General features: G+C 40.3%; 2 protein-coding genes across 2 annotated transcripts in view; both read right to left on the reverse strand.

Moving 5' to 3' along the window:
- col6a1 (collagen, type VI, alpha 1) overlaps window positions 1-11,175 on the reverse strand; it is a 33,960-nt gene extending 22,785 nt beyond the window's left edge. The window contains exons 1-14 of the mRNA XM_015060697.1: window positions 10,871-11,175; window positions 9,945-10,074; window positions 8,388-8,588; window positions 8,145-8,304; window positions 3,485-3,598; window positions 3,380-3,400; window positions 2,917-2,937; window positions 2,782-2,826; window positions 2,647-2,700; window positions 2,499-2,543; window positions 443-469; window positions 330-356; window positions 186-230; window positions 40-93 (exon numbers count right to left, since the gene is read on the reverse strand). Of these exons, the coding sequence (XP_014916183.1) occupies window positions 40-93; window positions 186-230; window positions 330-356; window positions 443-469; window positions 2,499-2,543; window positions 2,647-2,700; window positions 2,782-2,826; window positions 2,917-2,937; window positions 3,380-3,400; window positions 3,485-3,598; window positions 8,145-8,304; window positions 8,388-8,588; window positions 9,945-10,074; window positions 10,871-10,955 (1,029 nt within the window). The 5' untranslated portion in view covers window positions 10,956-11,175. The remainder of the gene's footprint in view (window positions 1-39; window positions 94-185; window positions 231-329; window positions 357-442; window positions 470-2,498; window positions 2,544-2,646; window positions 2,701-2,781; window positions 2,827-2,916; window positions 2,938-3,379; window positions 3,401-3,484; window positions 3,599-8,144; window positions 8,305-8,387; window positions 8,589-9,944; window positions 10,075-10,870) is intronic.
- Window positions 11,176-14,135: 2,960 nt separating this feature from the next.
- On the reverse strand, window positions 14,136-19,706 carry LOC106964914 (zinc finger protein 420-like). Its single transcript, XM_015060698.1, has 7 exons — window positions 19,524-19,706; window positions 18,530-18,732; window positions 18,355-18,447; window positions 17,858-17,953; window positions 17,288-17,398; window positions 17,081-17,210; window positions 14,136-16,997 (listed from the first exon to the last, which is right to left on the reverse strand). The coding sequence occupies exons 1-7, from the start codon at window positions 19,534-19,536 to the stop codon at window positions 15,121-15,123; spliced, it is 2,523 nt and encodes an 840-aa protein (XP_014916184.1). The 5' UTR covers window positions 19,537-19,706; the 3' UTR covers window positions 14,136-15,120.
- Window positions 19,707-21,742: the final 2,036 nt, after the last annotated feature.

Below are 21,742 nucleotides of genomic sequence, written 5' to 3' on the forward strand. Positions count from 1 at the left end.
GGCAACAGGATTACTCTGGGGTCAAGTCATTAAACTCACATCTGATCCGGGAGCGCCTTTACAGCCGGGGAGGCCGGGGAAACCAGCTTCACCCTGATGAGAATGAAAACAGAAACGCGTGCTGGAACGCAATCATCAAAGAAACGGGAAAAGGATGAGCGGCAGCGGCTTGTGCCCACTCCTACCTTACGCCCATCGATTCCATCCAGGCCTCTTTGGCCTTTGTCGCCCTGAAAAGGAAGAACAGACGGAAGAAATGGAAATCAGAATGAGTTTTATAGCTAGAAAACATCATCAGGTCAAAGGTAAGACCATCAGGATGAGCTTACCTTGAATCCTTTGTGGCCCCTTTCACCCTGCAGAAAAAAAACACCAAGAGTCAGAACTGAGCATGCTCAGGATGTCGTTGTAAAATGATGAAAGTCGTCATATGTGACCGTACCTTCTCTCCTTTTGGACCGCGGTCTCCCTACAAGCACAAAAACACAAATCAGTGTTGCCACCATAACATCTTCTCCAAGTGTTGGCGTAAACATCCTGTAACTCATTAAATCAGAGCCGTTAGCTCTTTTCAAAATGTAGTAATTAAATATGTAGTCATCAAATAAAACAGATCCGGACTACATTTCTTTGGAATAAAACCAGATTCAGATGTTACTGTCCTGCACTAGAAATGAAGTGCTTGATTTGGAGAATTTATGGTGCTACATATTAAAACACCACATCATCAAAGCAAATCTTTTCCTATGAAGAGCTGTCCAGTTACTGTTAGCATCTGTTATTATGGGCTACAGATATGAATATGGTTGCATGGTGCTTTAAGTTTTACAGTTTAAGTTTGAAAGGATGTGGCTCCTGCTGAGCAGGGGCTGCAATACAAGCTGCAGCTTTCCTGCAAAAATATTATGAGACAGAATCAAAGATTTCTAAGGCTACTGTCATTAAGTCAATTTTCCCATTAGCTGCAGCTTTTTGGTTTGAGTAAACTTCTTCTATTTTTTTTTCTTTTACCAACCAAACTTTTTAACCATCTTAGATTAATTTCAGAATTTAACTACAAAGTTTTCTTTGAGAAAGAACAAAGGTCAGATGTCATTTTGTTTCAGGGCAGAATAGTTCCTAAATTTAGAAATGGTCATATTCTAGTAAGGATTATTAATGTTTGGCTGGACTTATCTGACTTTTACTTTAGCCACAGCAAAACATTTTCTTTTATAGTGCAGAAGGGAGCATTTTCAATTCTTTTTGGGAGCACGGCCACCTTCATATTAGACGATCACAAAAACTGCGGTGTGATATTGGGTCGCATGCTGGGACATAAATTATCCCAGAATTTCAGCTTTTAATTATTTCTTGCGCGGCCCGGGGGTTGTAGAGTACGGACTCGTTCCTTATTCTACAGAATTTCAGCTTTTAGCTTAACAATATTAAAGTTGGTCCCAAGGTTTTCTCGTGGTTAAGTTACATTTTTACTGTTTTATAATGAGTCTGGGCTGTGTTGGATCATATCTGGTTTAAAATCTAAAACACTTGGAACACACTGATCAAACTTAAAGTGGATAATTGTAGTCAAAACAGAGGCTCCATACTCTTCTTTCCAATACTGGCAAACACAGACGGGAGCATTTTCAATTCTTTTTGGGAGCACGGCCACCTTTGAATTAGACAGCCATAAAAACTGCGGTATATCAAACCTGGACTGCAATACTCTACATATTACTTAACTCAAAAATTTCATTTGCTAAACCTTGAGTCTGTCTTTAAAAACCAATAAGCGGATAATTATTTTTTCCACATATATTACCAAAATCTTGTCTCATCTCTGTCTTTTGGACCCAGTGTCATGCGGTATAAAGAGCTGGATGCACTTTTACACCCCTAATGTTAAATGTTTGTAATTACAGTAAATCTGACTATCGTGAACTGATGTATACTGGGACGTTACTGAACTGAAATGAAGTTGACCAGCTTAAATTTCCATGTAGCAAGCTGACGTTACCTTCATACATACACTGATTTGAGCCAAATAAAACGATCACTGTTGACATTCGGATGTCACAGGAAGTTAAAACTGAATATGATTACAGTAACTGTCAACAAGCAAATCTTTTAATGCAAACTGTTAGTTGTACTTAGCTGTAACTTGACTCTGTTAATGCTAGCTGTTAGCCTAGTTAGCCTGTCTGATGCTGTCTGCAGTGGTTTTAATGACTTTTTCATGGCTTGTGTTGATTGCTGTTCCTTGTTTGCACAAGACCATGAAAAAACATCAATCTTTAGCTGTTTGCAAGTGTCTGAAGGTAAACACTGACTTCTTACTTTCATCTAGTTTCAGACAACAGAATTCGCCAAATCTACCAACAAGTCATTCATATAGATTCAGAAACTATGTAAAAAAAAAAAATGGAAGAAATGGTGTTAAAATAAGAGTTTCTAAGGCTGATATCATAAAGCTAAAAGTGTTTATGTCGGGCTTAGAGCTCCTTCATGAACTTTACCTTCATCCCACTGTAACCAACTGGACCAGGATCACCAATGTTTCCCTGTGACAAAGATATACACAAATTACCTCATCTCATGGGGCCAAACAGATTCAGGAAAATGTGCTGACATCTCCCTCATCTGGCAGGCATGTTAGCGACTTACCAAAGGGCCGATATCTCCTTTCTCTCCTGGCATTCCCGGTCGCCCCATCTCTCCCTGAAGAAGGAGAAAAAGTAATTGTGAGTTTTCATGTTTTATGCCTTCCACTGGCTTCCGTTCTAATGACAGATGACCCACCTTGGCGCCAGTGTCCCCATCTGGTCCTTTTGGCCCACCAGGAGCCTGCAATTATCAACAAAGATACTCGCTGAATACAACACAGAACAAAGATAAGAGTTCACATTGGGGAGAGACTAAAGCATGGATACTTACATTGCAGTCAAAGGAGCAGCACTGCAGAAAGAGAAGAGAAACGTGAAAACAGGAAGAGGCTGATAAACAACATTGGATGTCTACAATGTAACCGTCACTTTAAGGGAAGGAGAAAAGAAGCCAAAACAGTCGTTATCGCAGCCATCTTAATTAGCCTTTCAAAGTAATTTTGGCTTTATACACACTTCCTTAGCAACCATTCCCTGCTTCCTGTCAGGCTTGACTGGGTCCAGGCACTGACAAGAACCACCACAATCCTTAAATGTACTACTTTACCTCGCTGGCTGCAGAATGTATCAGGCAGATTTAAGCTAGCACGCTAAAGGATGAACCTCAGGAGCTAGTTGTGTTTAGTGGCTGCCTGGTTTTAGACTACTACAATCTAAGACTATAGACACGAATGTTTAGCAATACTAAACATGAAGTAAATTTCTACCACCAAGATGTCATCAGAGAAACATACCACATCCTTTGTCTCGTTTGTCTGTAAAGAAAAAGAAATAGAAATTGATTAGTTCGATGCAAATTCAACTTATTAAGGTAGGAAGTAATGAAAAAGAAAGCATACAATCATGTCGATGATGGTTCGGATAGTTTTCATCTTCGTTGATCTGGTTTCATCCGCAGCAGTGAAGTTCTGCCTGTAGGTCTGGTCTGTGGCGATGAGGGACAGTCTGGTGTCCTGGTGAGACCAAAACGAGAGAGACATGTATTTACCTTTACATCTAAACGAGCTGCTATAACTGTACCTGTGATTATAGAGTGACTGCAATGAGATGTTAGCTTCTATGTAGAAATGTTTACACAGCAGGAAGAAAGTTTGGAGACGGGATCAAATTTGTAGAAACTAGATCAAAATTTCACTAATGTACTTTGTTTGCACCAGTAAGATTTGGATTTGAAGTAGCCCTCAGAGAAGAATCCACATGACATACGTACAAAATACAAATAAATCAAACATCATTGCATTAGGGGAAATGGAGTAGATAATGCATATCATAGCTTTCCAACATATCGACAAATGTGTGCACTTTCATGTGTATCGACTGCCTGTATTCAATATTTGGAGGGATATTATAATTTAAGTGCCATACATGCAAATTCTACATGTTAACAAAACATTGAACCTGTTGGATGCAGTTTCTCTGCCTCCAAGGTCCACAATGGATGGATATTTTTAGCGGGTTAGTTTCTAAAGCTCACAAAAAAACATGGGAACATTGTGGTGAAGAAAAAGAAATAAATAGTTAGAAAAATGTGTGCTAATTGTCCACTTAACAACATCTCTTTAACGCCACTCTACCAGAATCTGGAATAAATTTGCTAACTTTTTCACTGAGGAAAATTCTACTATCTGACATAACATCAATATCAAGCCCCATTACCAATGTCATGCCCCATCAAGATCAATCTGGAGAAAATGACGCAATTCTACCGACTAAAGCAAAGAAAAGAACAACTAAAAGGAATTATAAATCCTTTCAGCTCCTCCTGTTGTCTTGCCATCATTCCTACGGCTTTAGTTAAGAAAGTTCTGCCCGTCGTTGCATCAGATTTGTTTCGGACAGAAAACTCTTCCATCGGTAACACTTTATTTGAAGGGGGGTGAATAAGACTGACATGACACTGTCATAAACACCTGTCATGAACATGAATAAGCCTTATAAGCCTCGGTAAATTATGACACTGTTAATACAAAGTTGACATTATTCAAAATGTCTTTGTTATGACAACTTGACATTAACCAATAAATCATTACTGATATAAATTTGTTATAAAAAGTATTACTGATTGCACTTTAAAAACTTTGTATTAAAAGTGTCATAATTTACCGAATGACGCTTTATGACAACAGTCATAAATATTCATGAAGGCTTATTCATGTTCATGACATGTGATATGTCATGACAGTCTTATTCACCCCCCTTCAAATAAAGTGTTACCCTTCCATCTTATGAGGCATTTCTCCCCAGGTTTTAAAAACAGCAGCTATCAAACCACTGGGAAAAAAAAATAAATAAATAAAATATCTGGATATCTGGACTGATCGCTACTGCAGAATTACAGGCATATCTTCAGTCTTCCATTCAACAATTACACAACTTTCTAACAAAGACCAACCGCTCTGACGTCTTTCAGTCTGGTTTCCGGGCTCACCGCGGTACTGAGACTGCCCTCATTAAAGTATTCAGGGACATCAACATAAATGCAGACTGTAGAAGAACCACAGTGTTGGTTATGTTGGACCTCAGTGCGGCATTTGACACTGTTGACTACGACCTACTACTGAAACGAATGGAGAGTCAGGTAGGACCCTCTGGTCCAATACTCAATTAGTTTGAATCTTACAAGAATTTTTTCATGTCAATATGTAACTTTTTATCAGCGCTGGCAGAACTCATACGTGGGTACCCCAAGGTTCAACACTGGGGCTCCTCTTATTTACTATCTACATGCTCCCGCTAGCTCAAATTAGCATAGTTATGCAGATGATGCACAACTACATTACAATCACCATGTTTTATGAACCCATTAAAGCAGTGAACAGTTGCTTACAAAGAAATCAATGTATGGATGTGAAATAACTTTCTCCAGCTGAACAAAAACAGAACTGAAGTTATTATTTTGAACCATTAGAGGAACGATCTAGAGTCAACACACAGCTTTAGTTATTACAACCATGAACTGCCGATCGTACCCAAAATCTGAGTGTGGTGATGGAATCAGACCTGAGCCTTCAGAGCCACATAAAGACAGTAACAAAGTCGGCCTTCTGTCACCTGAAGAACATCTCTAGGATTAAGGGACTAATGTCTCATCAAGATCTAGAGAAACTAATTGATGCGTTTACATTTAGCCGTATTCATTACTGGAACAGTGTCCTCACAGGTCTGCCTAAAACAACAAGCAGACGGCTGTAACTGATCCAGAAAGCGTTCTCACTAAAACCAGGAAGACAAAGCACATCACACCAGTTCTAAGGTCCTTAAACTGGCTCCCAGTAGTTCAGAGAATAAACTTCGTAGTTTATAAATAACTGAACAGCTCAGCATTATAATACATTAAAGATCTGCTGTACTATCAACCTTCCAGACCTCTCAGATCTTTACTTCACTCTTATCTTCATTTTGTCTTTGTAATGGACAAATAAGATTTAGTGGAAGGTGTTTTTGGTTCACCACATAGCTCAGTTCACAATGTTGCAGACAGATAAACAAAACAGTGTTTTCCTCGTTGAAGAAATGTTTATGAAATGGGAAACGGCCCTATCGTTAATGTGCATACTGGCCTCACAAAGTTCACATGGCATCAAGAAGCAGAGGTTTCCCACATTGTGTGGACTTTAGTTCTTTAACTACCAGAAACATCTAAATCCTATCTGTAGAAAAAATAATCAAGAGTGAAGTCTTTAGTCATCTCTGTAATTATTTGAATCATTTTGTTAAATATGCTTTGCAAATTGCTAACTGGCAAAAGTACTTTTTAATTTCCTTTGTACTCATTCTATAAATAAATAAAAACAAAATAGAAAAAATTCATTAATCGATCTATACTGATCACAGCTAGTAACAGGTTATCAAGAAGGTTCCACCATGTTGGTCCAGGATGCATGCCACAGAAAAACACTAAATCAACCACAATGTTGTGAAGAAAACTGCTTTGAAACAGCGATACCACGTATAGAGTTGCTTTACGCTTTAGGCTATTTTTCCACAGTATTTGCACAAACTGAGTCTCTCTCTCCAAAATGCATAAACATGAACTAAATAAGTCATAATTGTATCTGGTTTTAATTATAAACTTAATAATATATAAAATAAAACCATCTGGAATTTCACAAAGCTTAGTTTTAAATGTCAACACAAGCTTAAAAAAAAATTCCTCTAATGGTAAAATAAATCTGACGCATTTACGTGATACACAATTTTTTTTTTTTTTTGCTTTTGTTCTGGCGCTGATGCACACATTGAACACAAAAACACATTTACATCGCTGGGATCCAAAATCCACCTCCTTTCTGAACTGTATGATTGCTGAATTTTTCCATGTTATTAGACCTGATCTGAGGAGACACAAAATACACTTCCTGATTTCTTGGCTATTTGTTTTACCCTATGATGTCACACATGCCTTAAAATACCTGCCAAGAAGTTCCTTCATTTAACTCAAATATTGTTAATTAACCTATCAGAGGCTTACAAATCCATGTCATCATCCTCTGGTGTTTCCTAACCTACTTAAGGCATAATAATCTGTTACGAGTCTCTTAAACTGAGGAAGGAGGTGTAGAACTTGTTCTTGTCAATTAATGCATCTAAAACCAAAGATATGTCCATCAACTTTCGGAAATCCCAACTGAACAGTCATTCACGACTTGGAAGTCGAAATTGTAACAGAGTACAAATACTTGGGGACCGTCATTGATAATAAGATGAACTTTGAATCAAACATGGATGCAGTGTGTAAAAAGGTTAGCCTTTTCTTTTTAAGGAAACTGAACTCTTTTAAAGTTATTATTGACGTATTTTATTGAATCTGTTCTTTGTTATTATTATTGGCTTGTCTAGTAAAAACAGGTTGATGAGGCTCACTAATGTGGCAAGAAACATAATTGGAGAGAAGCGAGCCCAGCTCCAACAAATATACGCCAAGCATGTGAGAGCTAAGGCTAGGCTGAATCTGGAGAGCGCCACGCATTTAATGCACTACGGCGTGATTTATTTCTTCTATGAAGCGTTTTATCAGAATGAATGCAATGTCTTTGGTGGATGTTTTATGCCAGGGGTGTCCAAAGTCGGACCTTGAGGGCCGGCATCCTGCATGTTTTAGTTCTCTCCCTCGTGGTTGTAACAACCTCCTCAGGAAGTCAGTGTTCTGCTTAGTCCTTCTACTGAGCCATCATTTGATGCAGGTGTCTAAAGCCAGGGAGAAAACTAAAACATGCAGGATGCCGGCCCTCGAGGACCGACTTTGGACACCCCTGTTTTATGCTTTTTGTATTTTGTTGCAAACTAATTCCCCACTGGTATATGAATAAAACTGAAACTGAAACTTGGTGTATTTGAACATCTGAAGACAGAAGCAGAAATTCATAACATTTTGAGAATTCTAACTACCTTAACATGAAATGTTCAGCTGTGTATTTCAATTAGATGTTGAGATAAAGTATGGTGGTTAAGGACTGTTTCATGTAGAACTGACTCTGGCTGCGTGTGAGTGTTGCGTACCTCCTGGTCAGGTGAGATGGCCACAGCAAACACTTTGACTCCATGCTGCCGGGCTTCATTTGCGGCCTCCTGCACGCCTCCGCATGGCTCTTTGTAGCCAGTGATGGGATGACCGTCCGTCACGACCACGATGTACTTGTTCTCATGGTAGTGGGAGCCCCTGCAACAGTGCAAGCACACGCTCAGATACGACCAGAGGCATCATCTTCTCCAGCGCAGGCGTGCGTGTCGTGTCTCCGCTACCCGACGAGCAGCTCCGCCAGGCCCCTCTTGATGGCGCAGTCGGTGTAGGTGCCCTTGCCGATGTAGGTGATGCCGTCGATGTCGTTCTTCAGGGCCTGGCGATCAGTGCGCATGTCGCTCAGCTCTCGCACGAGGATGACGTCGTCGCTGTAGTGCAGAGCTCCTGAGTTCCACATCAGGACGCGGTCACATTGGTGGCGCCTGGAGGACAGAGGGGGAGACTGAGGTGAGACTGGTTGCAGAGAGGGGACATACATGTGTTAGATTAGATTAAATTAGATTAGATAAGATTAGAGTGCTATTCTGCGAATTCGAATTTGTGTTCCAATGAGGCTTGTTTTTCAGATTAAATGCATTTTATAAGTTACTGAAATAAATGATCAATTCAATAAAGTTGTAATTTCTTGAATATGACTATAGATTAGATTAGATCAGATCACATTAGATTAGATTAAACTAGATTACACTGGGCTAGATTAGAGTGCAATTCTGTAAATTATAACATGTGTTCCAATGAGGCTTGTTTTTCAGATTAAATGCATTTTATAAGTTACTGAAATAAATTATTTATTCCATAAAGTTGTAATTTATTGAATACGATTGTAGATTAGATTAGACTGTAAAAAGCTAACTTCTGAATGACGTTTTAATTCATTGAACATGACTGTAGATTAGATTCAATTAGATTAGATTAGATTAGATTAGATTCAATTAGATTAGATTAGATTAGATTAGAGTAGGTATTACTCTAAGAAGGAAAATGCTTTTTGTTATAGCTGGGCATAACAGAAATGAATGCAAGCCGAGCAAACAATATGATTTGCCCAGTTTGAAACTGTATTTACATTGGAACAAAGAGAAAATGTGTTAAAAAAAATTAGATATAACAATAAACATGAGTTTGAATAATTAAATGTGAAATCTACATACAATAACCCTAAAAGCAAACAAGTACAAACCTCAGATGAGATTATATTGACTGATTGATTGAATATAAACTATTTACAGATAAAACATGCAGTTAATGTAGAAAGAAATCTAAAAGCGTGATACAGATGCTGTCATCATATATGAAGGGGACTGTGGTGTGCAGGCCATCAAAAACAGCAAAGAGTGCACTATAAGAGTGATAAATAAACCAAGATTTATAACTTAATAAGAACATTTGAGTGTCAGACTGGTGGTGGTCAGAGGTAGCCGCTGCCCCATCTATCTTTCCTGGTGCTTACAATTATTTAACCTTCATGTAACATGTAACAAATAATGTGACGCCTTAAAACAGCCAAATAAATTAGAATAAAGCTGCTAAGCTATTATAAAATTTAGGGGCAGGAACACTGCAACCGTATAGAGTCCAGAGTTCCTCTCATCAGTGGTGGGCGTGGCCAAATGTTGGCCTTTAATCAGGCCCAACACAAAGATCAAAGGATTTTGCCATATTTTCACTTTGTTTCCATGGTGACATTTTGGTTTTCTGTAATGTTTGTGTTCCCATTGCGTGCGTGTGTGTGTGTGTGTGTGTGCGCGTGTCTGCGTGTGTGCGTGTGTTTGTCTTACATTTCCTTGAGTTCATCTACGAAGCGTTTGGTGAATTCTTTGATCTGGTCGATATAAAAGTTGGGAGGCTTCTGTCTGAGGGCGACGCTCTCAGATGTGTCCAGCACGAAGAAAAGGTCAACGGGACAGTCTGTTTCACAGGGCAAAACAAATATCACCCAATGAAACGAGGAGAAAAAAAAAAAAAAGCAGAAAAATGTCAACGTTTAGCTCCCCAGCAACAAGAAGACGGAATAAAACAGTAATTCATTCTCTCTGTGCTGTTTGTTGAGGCCAGACATGACCTGAAGCACGGAAAGCCTGCAGGCCAACAGCCTGTAGCATAGCATCCCTTTGGGTTTCATTGAGCTATTTTGTCATATTTAGAAAGGTTTCATCACACTTTAGAAACTGAAGCAGATTTTTCAGCATTGTTTTTCTTAGCAGGTGTCACTCTGGTATGAACCACTAGAGCAGGGCTGCAAAACTACAGTTCCAACTTTGGCCATATCGAGACCACAAATGTCCTCAAAGGGACGGTTTTGGCAAAACGTGTTAATAAAACTGCCCCTGTTCAAATGTTATTAAAATTAATCATAAAATTAAGTAATATTTAACATCTTTTCACATTTATGCCATGAGGCAACATACAAGATAAAAATTGCTTTGATTTCATTGGTAAAATAATATATAAGCCCACAACTGACAGCATATGGCGGGCTGGATTTGGCCCCCGGGCCTTCAGTTTGACACGTGATCTAAACTCGCTCAGAAAGGTCACTCAGATGCTTTTGCGACTCTGCAGATAATTTTAAAGGCTGCATCTTAGCAAATCTAACCTTGCAGCAAGCGTGACAACAGTGAGCTAAACTTCACATGCAGCTGAAAGTCTAAAATACCAAGTAGGACATTCTGAGTTCAGCGCAACAGATTTCAAGCAGACTTACCCGCAAAGGTGGGCTGTTGGATCTGAATTTGCGCTCCAGCCAGGAGAGCGCACAGCAGCGCGAGGAGACATCTGAGCGTCTCCATGATTAAGCTGAAAACAAAATCAACCCGAAAACCCGATCATACGACGCTCCGGTAAGTCCCCACAAAGCGACCAAACGCCGAACCTCCCCGACCCGTGATTCGGACTCCTTTTACGCAGAATTAGGCCAACTTTTTTTGGAGACCGAGCGCTCCCCCCGCCGCAGTTTGTCCGGGGCGAAGAGCCAGAGCGCGCAGAGGAGGACCAGAGGAGCGCACGGTGTGGCTGAGGGAGGAGGAGGAGGAGGAGTTCCCAGGCTTTCCATGAGAAGGATGGCTGGGTGTGGATGCGCCAGAGCGCGCAGGGGGAGAAAAAGTTTACACTTTCCTAAGAAATGAGCAAACTTCCTTAAAGCTGCCAGGCAGATTTTTGTAAAATCGTCCTTTTACACAGTTTGTCACTTGTAGAGCCACATAACAGAGATTTTAAGCAATTAATCAATTAATCGCACGATCAATTCAAATTAGCTTGACCATTTTAATTTTGAAGGTCAATTTTGTTTACAGAGACTTCACAAATCATTTTGTTTATGGTTTTGGTTGTGTGTGTGTGTTTTTTGTTTGTTTGTTTTATGTACTGTTTTTGATTGTTTTATTTTGGATATTTAAATATCTTCTAGTGTCCTTTACACAACTAAAGTCTACTTTTCTTTAATTAAAGTGGGCGAACTTGGATCATCTTTATATCTTACAAATTACTTGAAAATGGTTTTAAAACAACAATATTATCGCTTATTGCAATAATTAGTGGGACAATTTATCAAACAATTTGATGTTATTATAGGACTAGTTTTGCTAATTATAAATATAAATCCTCCAAAAAACAAATTTCCTCTGACATGAAGTAATTGCTAAGAGTTATTCTGAGAACAATTCTCTTTTTTTCTTGTTTTCGTCAGGTTTTTGATCAGATTCCTTGAAAAATAACATATGTGAGAAAACTAAATGTATTGCAGCAGAGTTGTTAATGTTAGTGAACGAAAAATACGACACTGGACGGCTTCTTTACATGGGAGTTCATTGGGATTGGTAGTCAGGCCATAAAACAAACAAAAGAGTGATGCAAGATTTCAGGGCGCCGTTTCAACACAGAAGCTAAATATATATAAAAAGGTTTAAAAGCTTTAACGTACTTAGAAAATTTAATTTGTCAGTCTGAAATTTGGGTTTCATTCCACTTTTACATGACAGGTATGTCTTTACACGGACGGCTTATGCCGAAAACCAACTACAAAGCTGAAAAAAAAAAAGAGATGCTCACTGGAACAGGATCTATCAGGCTTAATGAGAAACAGCTGAAAAGCATCAAGGAGTCATTTTGTCTTATTCTGCTGAAACGCTCTGGTTTCTTGTGGAAGATGGAGTGGGTGTAGACTCCCCCCGCCCCCCTGCTTCACTTTGGTGTCCAGGCTTGACCTGAACACAACAGTAGGCGTAACAGGGGTGTGGAGTGGAATCCGTACTACGTTTAACGGGTGATCAGAAAGAGACACAGCGCCATCTAGTGCTCTGGAAGTGTTGATCTTGGAAATTAGTTTGGAAAAAAAAAAAAGTAATTGGGATATATGTGCGGAGGGGGGAAAGAAAAAGGCGTGGGCGTGTTAACTTGGGGAGGGTTGAAGATGAGGGGAGGGCTTTGGATGCCGAATGACTGCTGTTGCCATATGTGCGTATGTTTGTGCTCTTCAGTGTGGGACTGTAGGAAAAAGTCTGGCTTGGAATCAGATTTTCCACTGAGATCACTGAAAGGAAAGAGGGAAGAGGGGTGGGAGAAAACGGGGACATCTGGTAACAATCCATCCCTCTTTGCAGGCTCTCGTAGTAAATCTGCAGGATTTCTAGCAGCTTTGGGTCTCTTTATATGCATTAACACATGCATTATGAAATGTCTCAATAAAGGCTTTCATCATGAGACCGTTATTCCATAAAAATCCAAAGGAATGCACAAAGCCTCTGAGCCAGTTTTTTTTTACCCCTTTTCTCTGTTTTCAGCAGTTCCTTGTAGGAATATTTCCCATTTTTGCATTTCCTGTCTTTAAACTAATCCACAACAGATGATCTCTAAATTTAAATATACCACAAATGCAAAAGAAACCAATATCTTGTAAAAGTGTTCCTAACCTTTTCGGTGGACCCTCATCTTCTGACAAGATTTGCAATGCTTCCACGTCAGGGAAAAGGTATGCAGTTTGGGGCAGCCAGCGTCTCCAGTCTGCACATATAAACATCTTGCAGTACTTAGCGCACACCGCCACATTCATCTTCTGCAGATGCACTTCCCTGTGAATCCCGTGGAGATTGGTACTGCCAAAGGGAAGTGACTCAAAATGTTGCCCTCCAGGAGTGATCACAGATGAAACTAAGCACAAGCTTGCACAGAGAATCTAAACTGCAAAACATGAAAGATTATTATTAACACCTACTAGCGCAGAGTTGGAAACTGTAGGTAAAACAAACAAACAAAAAACAGACAATCACAGGAAATTGGCCAGAATAATTTCCACAAAAGAAAAAAAAACTCATTATAGTTATTTTAATGTGCAGGAAAGTAAACGTAGAGGACATAGGTCAACCAAATGCTTTTTGGCAACATACTGCCATCTACTGATGGCATTCAGTAAGTAAACCTCATACAGTGCCTTGCAAAAGTATTTACACCCCTGAACTCTTGTTCTAGTTTATCAGAAGATATCAAAAACTGTTTTCCTTTTTCAAAAAGTCTGAACATTAGTGGCTCCAAACAAGTTTTATTTAGCTCATCTGAAAGTAAAAAGAGTCTGTTTGGATTTTAAAAGTTGCAGGATAAAAAGCACAATACGTAAAAGAAAGTGACGAATGTCACTGGAAAAAAAAACCAAAAAAACATCTGGAGGTAGCAGCATCATGCTATGGGAATGTGCTTGCATAGCAGAGGCAATTTGGTCAGTTTATGAGATGCAACCCTAAAATGCCTTAAATCAAAGTATACTGATGTATTAGAATGGTCTAGTCAAAGTTTAAAATCTGTGAAAAGACCTAAACTTTCCAATCTTAGAGTTTGAGCTACTTTGCAAAAGAATTTGCATCTCCAGATGTGCAAACTTTGTAGAGTTATACCCGACCAGACTACCAGCTGTACTACAGCAAAAGTTTTTCACTCATTTTTGTTGGTAAAACTATAAAAAAAGTAAAAGAATCCATTACTATTTCCATTACTGTATGTTGGTCTATTATGTAATAAAACACACTCAGTTTTGAAGTTGTAAACACTGGGGGGTAGGAATACCTCTGGACGGATCTGTATCAAGCAGGATACAGTGATTCTCAAGCTTTTATCTTTTCTTGAAAAGTAGAGCGGAAAAGAAAAAACAAGCATAAAACAATTAAACTAATTTAATATGGAAGTCAAAAACAACCAAAGAAATACAAAAAGCTCCACAGCAAATGGATAAAGCATAGTTGTCAAAAGAAAGCTAGCATTTTTACATTATGCAATCAGTATTAATGATCTAACATAACTACAAATGGACAACTTTCATCTATCTCACAAGCCTTTTCCCCAAAAGGAAAAAAACAAAACAAAAAACACTCCTGCCAGTATTACAACTTCGGCACATATACATCAGCCAAAGTATGGTGGCTGGATGGTCCACACACTGCAATGTCTATAAAATAATCTGGCAGTATCACAACAGATGACGACTCATTGGATGCATGCAAAACTATCACTCTGTTGGCTGGTTACCTAGCTACACGGGTTATCGTACAGCCTCATGCTCGTCTGAAAACCTACATTTGGAGTTACTGGGACTCCTATAGTTACAAATAAGAATTGTGTGATAATACAGATCAGGTTTCTCTTTACAAATCAGACACTGAAGTAGTTTAGAAAAGTATATCTCCCCTCCCCTCCTTAGTTCTGGCAGAGCTCAGGGAAATGTACAGACAAAAGAAAACAAAGCTTATTAAGATGTGAAGACATTTGTTTGTGCTGGTTGTAATAGTCTGTGCTTACATTTACATGGCAACAAAGACAAAAATGAGATTTGCACTTCAATCTCAAAAACCATAAAGTCTCAAACGTTCATTTGTATTGCTGGCTCAGTTAGTCACAAACTTGCGTACCGTTTTTTCCAACAAGTGTAGAAATGTTATGTCAAGTTCAGCATTGTTGGCCTTCACACCGGCCTCAGTTCATGCTTGAGTGACTCTTCAGGTGCCTCCTCAGGTGGTTCAGACACGTGTAGGTCTTGGGGCAGATCTGGCAGTGGTACGGTCTGACTCCTGAGTGGTTCAGCATGTGCTGCTTCAATACGCTGCCGTCCGAAAACGCTTTGCCGCACTGCGAGCATACGTACGGCCGCTCCCCCGTGTGCACCCGCATGTGGACCGTCACCTTGTGAGCCATCGTGAAGCCCTTGCCACAAATGCTGCACTTGAAAGGCCTCTCCCCGGTATGAGTGAGTCTGTGTGTGCGCATCGCCCCCATCTGGGAGAAGGCCTTCCCGCAGTCGGGGCACACATGTGGCTTCTCTCCTGTGTGGACCCTGGTGTGACTGCGCAGTCCCCCTGCCGTGGAGAAGCACTGGGAGCAGTGGGTGCACTGGTAGGGTCGCTCTCCCGTGTGTGTGCGCATGTGCTGCTTCAGGTCGTAGCGGTTCCTGAAGCCGCGGCCGCACACCAGGCAGCTCTCTGGCCTGTCGTCGTTGTGCCGCAGCTCGTGATTGGCCAGGCACTTCTCGGACAGGAAGCACTTGCCGCATTCCTGGCACTGGTAGGGTTTCTCATGGTCCACCCTCTGGTGGTACTTGAGCTCGCTGATGCCGGGAAAGGTTTCGTCGCAGTACCGGCACCTGAAGCGGTGGTTGGGGCTGTAGGGGAGCTGGTGCTCGCTCATCTGATGGTTCCTGAGGAGGTGGGCCATCTTGAAGGTCTTGCCGCAATGGGAGCATTCGTATTTGGTCAACAGCTGCACGCACTGGTGTCGGACGCGTTCGTGCAGGGATCTGAATTGACAGCCACATTTGGTGCAGATGTGGGCAGCGTTTTTACACTTCCTCTTCCGGTGGCCAGACAGATGCGCTTCAGTCCGGAAGGCTTTCCCGCACTGGGAGCACTTGTAAGGCTTCACTGCTGTGTGAAACCGCTGATGTTCCAGAAACTCGAAGCGGTACTTAAAGCTCCGCCCACACAGCGGGCAATTATGGGTGACCCTTCCCCCGCCGTAGATGGCTTTAACAGACAGCTTCCTGTAGGAAAGAGACACCGACGAAGTCCGGTGACCAGGGACAATTTTGCTATGTTTACCTCCACCCATTAATTTCACCGTTTCCATGTCACCACCTTCTTCATGCCGCTGCTGGTGCTTGGTTAAAGACTTGGACGAGATAAAGCTCTTTCCACACTGTTTGCAGTGATAAGGTTTATCGTGATCTACCTGCTGGTGATATTTCAGGTCGCCGATTCCTGAGAAGCCGGCGCCGCAATGGCTGCACTTGAAAAGTCGGTTTTGTACGTGAGTCAGAAGGTGTTCTTTCAGGCCGCTAGACTTTGGAAAGCTCTTTCCGCATTGCACGCAGTCGTGGTTGCGCCTTCGTTTTGGGCAGTGGTGTCGGAACTTTTCCAGGGAAGTGGGAAAGCTGTTGCCGCATTTAATGCAAAGGTACGCTGCATTTTTACACTTCCGCAGCCGGTGACCAGCCAACAACGTGGCTGTTCGGAACGCCCTCCCGCACTCGGAGCAGTTGTACGGCTGCAGGCCGCTGTGGAGCCTCTGGTGCTCAATGAGGACAGAGTGATGCTTGAAGCATTTGTCACACTCAGGACATTTGTGGACTCCTGTCTGATGCCTCCGGCGAGGAGATGAAGCGCCATCGGCCCTTTTAGGCGATTCAGAAAAGTCTGTGGAAGTGGAAGGGTTTGTGGAAAGTTCTTCGTCGAACATGACGATCTGTTGGACGTCTGTGTTTTCTTCATCACAAGCACTTGGGTGGGAAGCAATGGCCACCTCCAGAGATGGAGGGAGAGACAGTGAAGGAATCAGGAGATCTTCTGACTGAAAAGGAGCTGAAAAATGAATAAAAACGTTTAATTTACTATGTACTGACGACATACATAACACCTTATATGTAGAAAACATGAAGTCTCACCAACAGTGGTCTTTGCCAACTTTCCATGGCACTGTTTGCTCTGGAGTAAAAATTTAAGATCATCTCCATTTGAAACGCACTGCATGTATTCTTCTATGACAGCAGGGGCGGCACTGATCCAAGTCGCAGTCTGGAAATAGAAGTTATAAGTTTATGGTGCATTTATTTATTTATTTGCTCTGTCAACTTCTAAAGAGAGTCTTTTACCTGTTTAAAATCTGGTATTGGTAGAAGCTCCTCTAGTCTTGTGAAGAACTCACAAACAAGAGTCTCTAGTGCTGTGTCAAAGTCTGGGCCATATTCCACAGGAAACACATTCTGTTCCAAAGAAAGTAAAAGACATTCCCATTTTAATGTACGGACAATACTGACAGCGCTAATACTGCTTTAACTTTTAAACATTTGTTACATGGCCACAAACTTTAATGCAAGCCATAGGGACATAACGTGATGGACCAACACAAAGTAGTTCATCATTGTACAGCCAAAGAAAACAAGGATATATAGATGAAAACAAAATTTATAAATCTGAAAAGTAAGACAGGCATATGGATTAAATCCCTATAATTTAATGCTTTGCAGAGGTCTTGTTGTTGCCCTGAATGAAAATAAGTTTAAATCAAAATTTCCCAGGGGTACAAAGAATTTTGATCTAATATATTGGTTGCAATATGACAAAAAGGGGAAAGAAATGTCCTGTGAGTGTTTCATACTTATTTCAAATGTTTTAAATCTTGTAACAATTTTATTTCAACACAGAAATCACTGTACTTTTACCTTGAGAAAATGTTCCCTGCCATCAGTGTCTTCAATAAGGCCTTGGACAAGCTTCATGAAGTTGGCTTCTGGTGCTTCAATTACAGGATCATTCGTCTGGAGGACAAAATAGATCATCAGACACATCATAGATCAGCTATAAAAACTAGTAATGCACAAAATATTGGCATTAACATCGGAATCAGACGAAATGTAGTTATTGTTTAACATATGTGTGTTGGTCCGACACATAAACTTAACAACCAATATCTGTTGTCATGTATGTGTTTCGACTAAAATAAATTTTTTCCATCTTGCCAAATTATCCTACGGTTGATTTGTAAGGAAATGGTCAATAATCTTCATTATAATAACAAAAAATATATATCAAGACAATATCTGCATGACTGAAATACTAAGAGGAAGGCATTATACCTTAAAGCTAAATACAAGTTACCATTTATGCAAAACTAATAGACAAGTCAACTAATAAGAAGAAATTTATGGGCATTCCTTACCTCTTCCAAGCAAGAGGATCGGATTCGGTTAAGATGAGTCTCTACTGCCTTGAGATCTTCAGGATGTTCAGAACGCAGCAGCTCAAGAGTTGTCTAAAGTAAATGCAGTTTGTCAGATGCCTGTTGGAGTATTCGTCGATATATATTGCAAGGTGCAGCCTAACATTTCACTTACCCTTGCTCTGAGACCCAAGGACAACAGTCTCCCCTCTCGTTTGCTCATGAGTTCAGGGACAGCATCCGTAACCATGGAAACAAATTCCTCCAGTTTGCCATAGTGTTTTATGTTTCGCTGCCGGACAACTTCCCACATCACTGCTGACATCAGACGGAGCGGTGGGACCAGGAGTGCCAGCGAGGACAGGGGGACACTAAATTCTTCAAGGAGAAAAGTAGATTCATATAAACAAACTTAAATGCAGGATTCAGATGTATAGTTCACCAAGTTGCATCTTTTAATCCTGAAATGGGTTTGGGTGTCCACTTGGAAACTTTCACCTAATTCAACAGAGATAGCAGCTTATGCTACAGCTTTAAAAAAAAAAAAAAAAAAAAAGATGGTCATGTGCTGACTGAAGGTTAAAGTGTGAATCAACACTGTTTTTTTTCTATCGCTCAACCCAAATTTAAGCTTTTCTAGAATAGTGACTTTATTCTGAGGTTTCCGTGCAAATTTCCTATCTAATTTAATGCAAACTTTCAAAGGCAATAAACACTTCGATTTTGCATCGACAACATTGCAGTTTAAACTCGGTGTTCTATAATTGCGTATCTGTTTCCCAGCTGTTTCAAGTGCGATTTGCACACCGCTAACTGGTTCATAAAACGTTTGTCAATGCCACTGAAATTAACAAATTATTTCAAAGGGTCGCTGAAGTACTAAAGTTGTGCAGAGCTTCATAAGCGACAAAAAAAAAAAAAACATTTAAGTCTGTTAAGCAGTGTGGTGGTTTGTGCCCAGAATGACGCATTAGCTAATGCTAACATGCTAGCTTCAAGGCCGCGAGCGTTCTAACCAAACCGGATCATTGTAGAGCAAAACAATTTTTGTTCCAGAGATTAGTCGAGGCCTGCTAAACCTCGCCTCATCCTGCGATTTAGCTAACTCAGCTATACACAACGGAGACAAAAGCAGCTAATATTGCTAAATTGCAAAAGGTTATACATACCCATATCATTCATTTTGTATTTATTTCGTTACACCAAAGAGAAAAATCAACACAAGAGATTATCTATCATAGTTGCGGTTAGCGTGCTAGCTACCCGATTACGCAGCGTCAGGCGCCAACTTCTTCCTGAAACACGCAGTTCATCAAAGAGAGCGTTGGCTGGCGGAGTGGCGCTTGTTTTGCTTTATAGGGCAGTCCGGCTGAGAACACTGTCACGGTCAAAATGATAGACACAGCTTTCCGGGACAACCGAAAGAGAACACCGAGCGACATAGGATGAAATGTTTTATTCATGTATGCTAAATGTTTGGAATTGATATAAATGAAAATTGTCATTATTTAAATAGTATTGTATAGGCATTTTAGAAAATATGATCAGAGTACAATCTTCTAGATAAAATGTTAATAATTTCAAGGTACATTTTGTTGTGGCATATTTCATTTAGGATTTACATGTTAATGAATCCACAAAATATTGCCAAGGGTTTTGCTTTAACTTATTCAGTGCTTAAAATGTAATTTTAAACACAAATTTCAGTAACGTGAGCAAGCAATTTGTAACAAACAGATATTTTAAAATACACATTATGTATAGTTTCTCACCCACAAAACATGTCGTGATCAGTTTTTCTATTTGCTTTGCTTGAAATGTTATTGAATCAAGCTAAAATGTACCCTGCAGAAAACAAGCTGTACATGCACATGAACCTGGTGACATCAGCGTTCATTTGAGGACTTGATTTGTAGTTTTTTGTTGCTGTTTTTCTCCTTGTTTTCATGTTTTAATTCTTATTCCTTCTTCAAAGGGTCTTCACTGGCACTATACTTTAAAATGTGCTGCTGTATATGAACAGCTTGCATGGCCTTTCTCTGGGCTGAGAAATCCATAAAAGCTGGCTAAGATTAATGCCAGAACTACAACTTTTGTGTACACTCAAATTGGCTGAAACAGATAAACATTTCCACAGTACACTGAAACCGTTCTCTCGCCTTTGTGACTACACTTGTGGAGGCTTTGCTGCAATACGCACCAACCTGTGTCTTTTGTTGCCTGTGGCGCAGCTCAGGAGCTTTCAATTGTAGCTTAGCTGAATAATTTGCCACACTGCTTGCACTGGTTGGACAGTTCAAGAGGATGAATCTTCTGAGGGGATCTCCGGTACACTCCGAATGCTAAGATGCAACTCGGTCTGTGCATCTTTTTAAAGCTTTTCCCCACACAAACGGTGAAACCTTTGACCCTTGTGAACACACCGGTATTGAAACTTTTCCCTTACAAACCAGAAGCTGCTGCCACATTTGATGAAACCGTGATTTGCTTTTGTGCAGCGTATTTCAGGACAGATCGGACCTCTGTCCTGAAGGATTTAACAGAAGGAAATAATTGGTAAGAACTCGTCACTTTCCACAAACAGCACACTGTGTGCAACCATCCGAGAGTGTAAACAAGAACTGGATGATGCAGGCTTTGAGAAAATGATGAAAACAGTCACTGCTCCAATGGAGAGATTAATGTTAGAAGAGGAGAGTTTGGGGGGAAAACCCCCCACAAAGAACTGCATTTTACAGTTTTGTCGTCTTTTTAATTGGCTACAATTTGCAGGGATTTGTATTTATATCCTTTGAACTTGCGAGCCACAAACTAAGGTAATTTACTGAAACGGCCAGACGGATAAATTAGACTTTTAGACGACCATGTAGGTCTGTTCTCGTTCACGCTTGAATTCTGCCTTCTGTAGTTTCCAGCTTGCGCAGGAAGCCTGTAAAAATGTCTATTTTTCAGACTGATCTGTAGCTGCAATCTGTGGAGTGTCCACGTGGTGGCAGTGTAGGAACTGAAAAATGCTGTGGCTCAGAGAGCACTTATCCTTAACAGAAGATTCGTAGGACAAGTAATTAGATAGTGCATCATCAGGCCATCTGGGCGCTGTTAGCCACCATGACTAAGTAAATCCCTGCGCTGCACGCTGATTGACAGGAGAACGACTGTACCTAAAAGGCTCTGTCTTTTTTTTTTCTTCGTCATTAAATTCTCAGGCTTTTATGAGTTCAGCCTCCTAACTTAATCTATTATCTGTTTTATGATTTAATGTTAACCCTTTTTTTATATACTGAAATTTGTTCTGCAATTGAGAGTAAATTACCTGATCCAAGTAAAGAAACAAAGAAATTCTCTCAATCTGGAAAAGACCGGAAGGCCATTCCAGACTATTTTGACA

The sequence above is a fragment of the Poecilia latipinna genome, unplaced genomic scaffold (assembly GCF_001443285.1).
Source record: "Poecilia latipinna isolate Pla-1442-1.1 unplaced genomic scaffold, P_latipinna-1.0 Scaffold1735, whole genome shotgun sequence".
Taxonomy (NCBI): Eukaryota; Metazoa; Chordata; class Actinopteri; order Cyprinodontiformes; family Poeciliidae; genus Poecilia; species Poecilia latipinna.

Coding starts and splice junctions, on each gene's coding strand:
- LOC106964914 (XM_015060698.1), bottom strand. Junction 17,954..18,354: donor GATCCTCTTGCTTGGAAGAG/GTAAGGAATGCC, acceptor TTTGTCCTCCAG/ACGAATGATCCTGTAATTGA. Junction 17,211..17,287: donor CAATACCAGATTTTAAACAG/GTAAAAGACTCT, acceptor TTCTATTTCCAG/ACTGCGACTTGGATCAGTGC.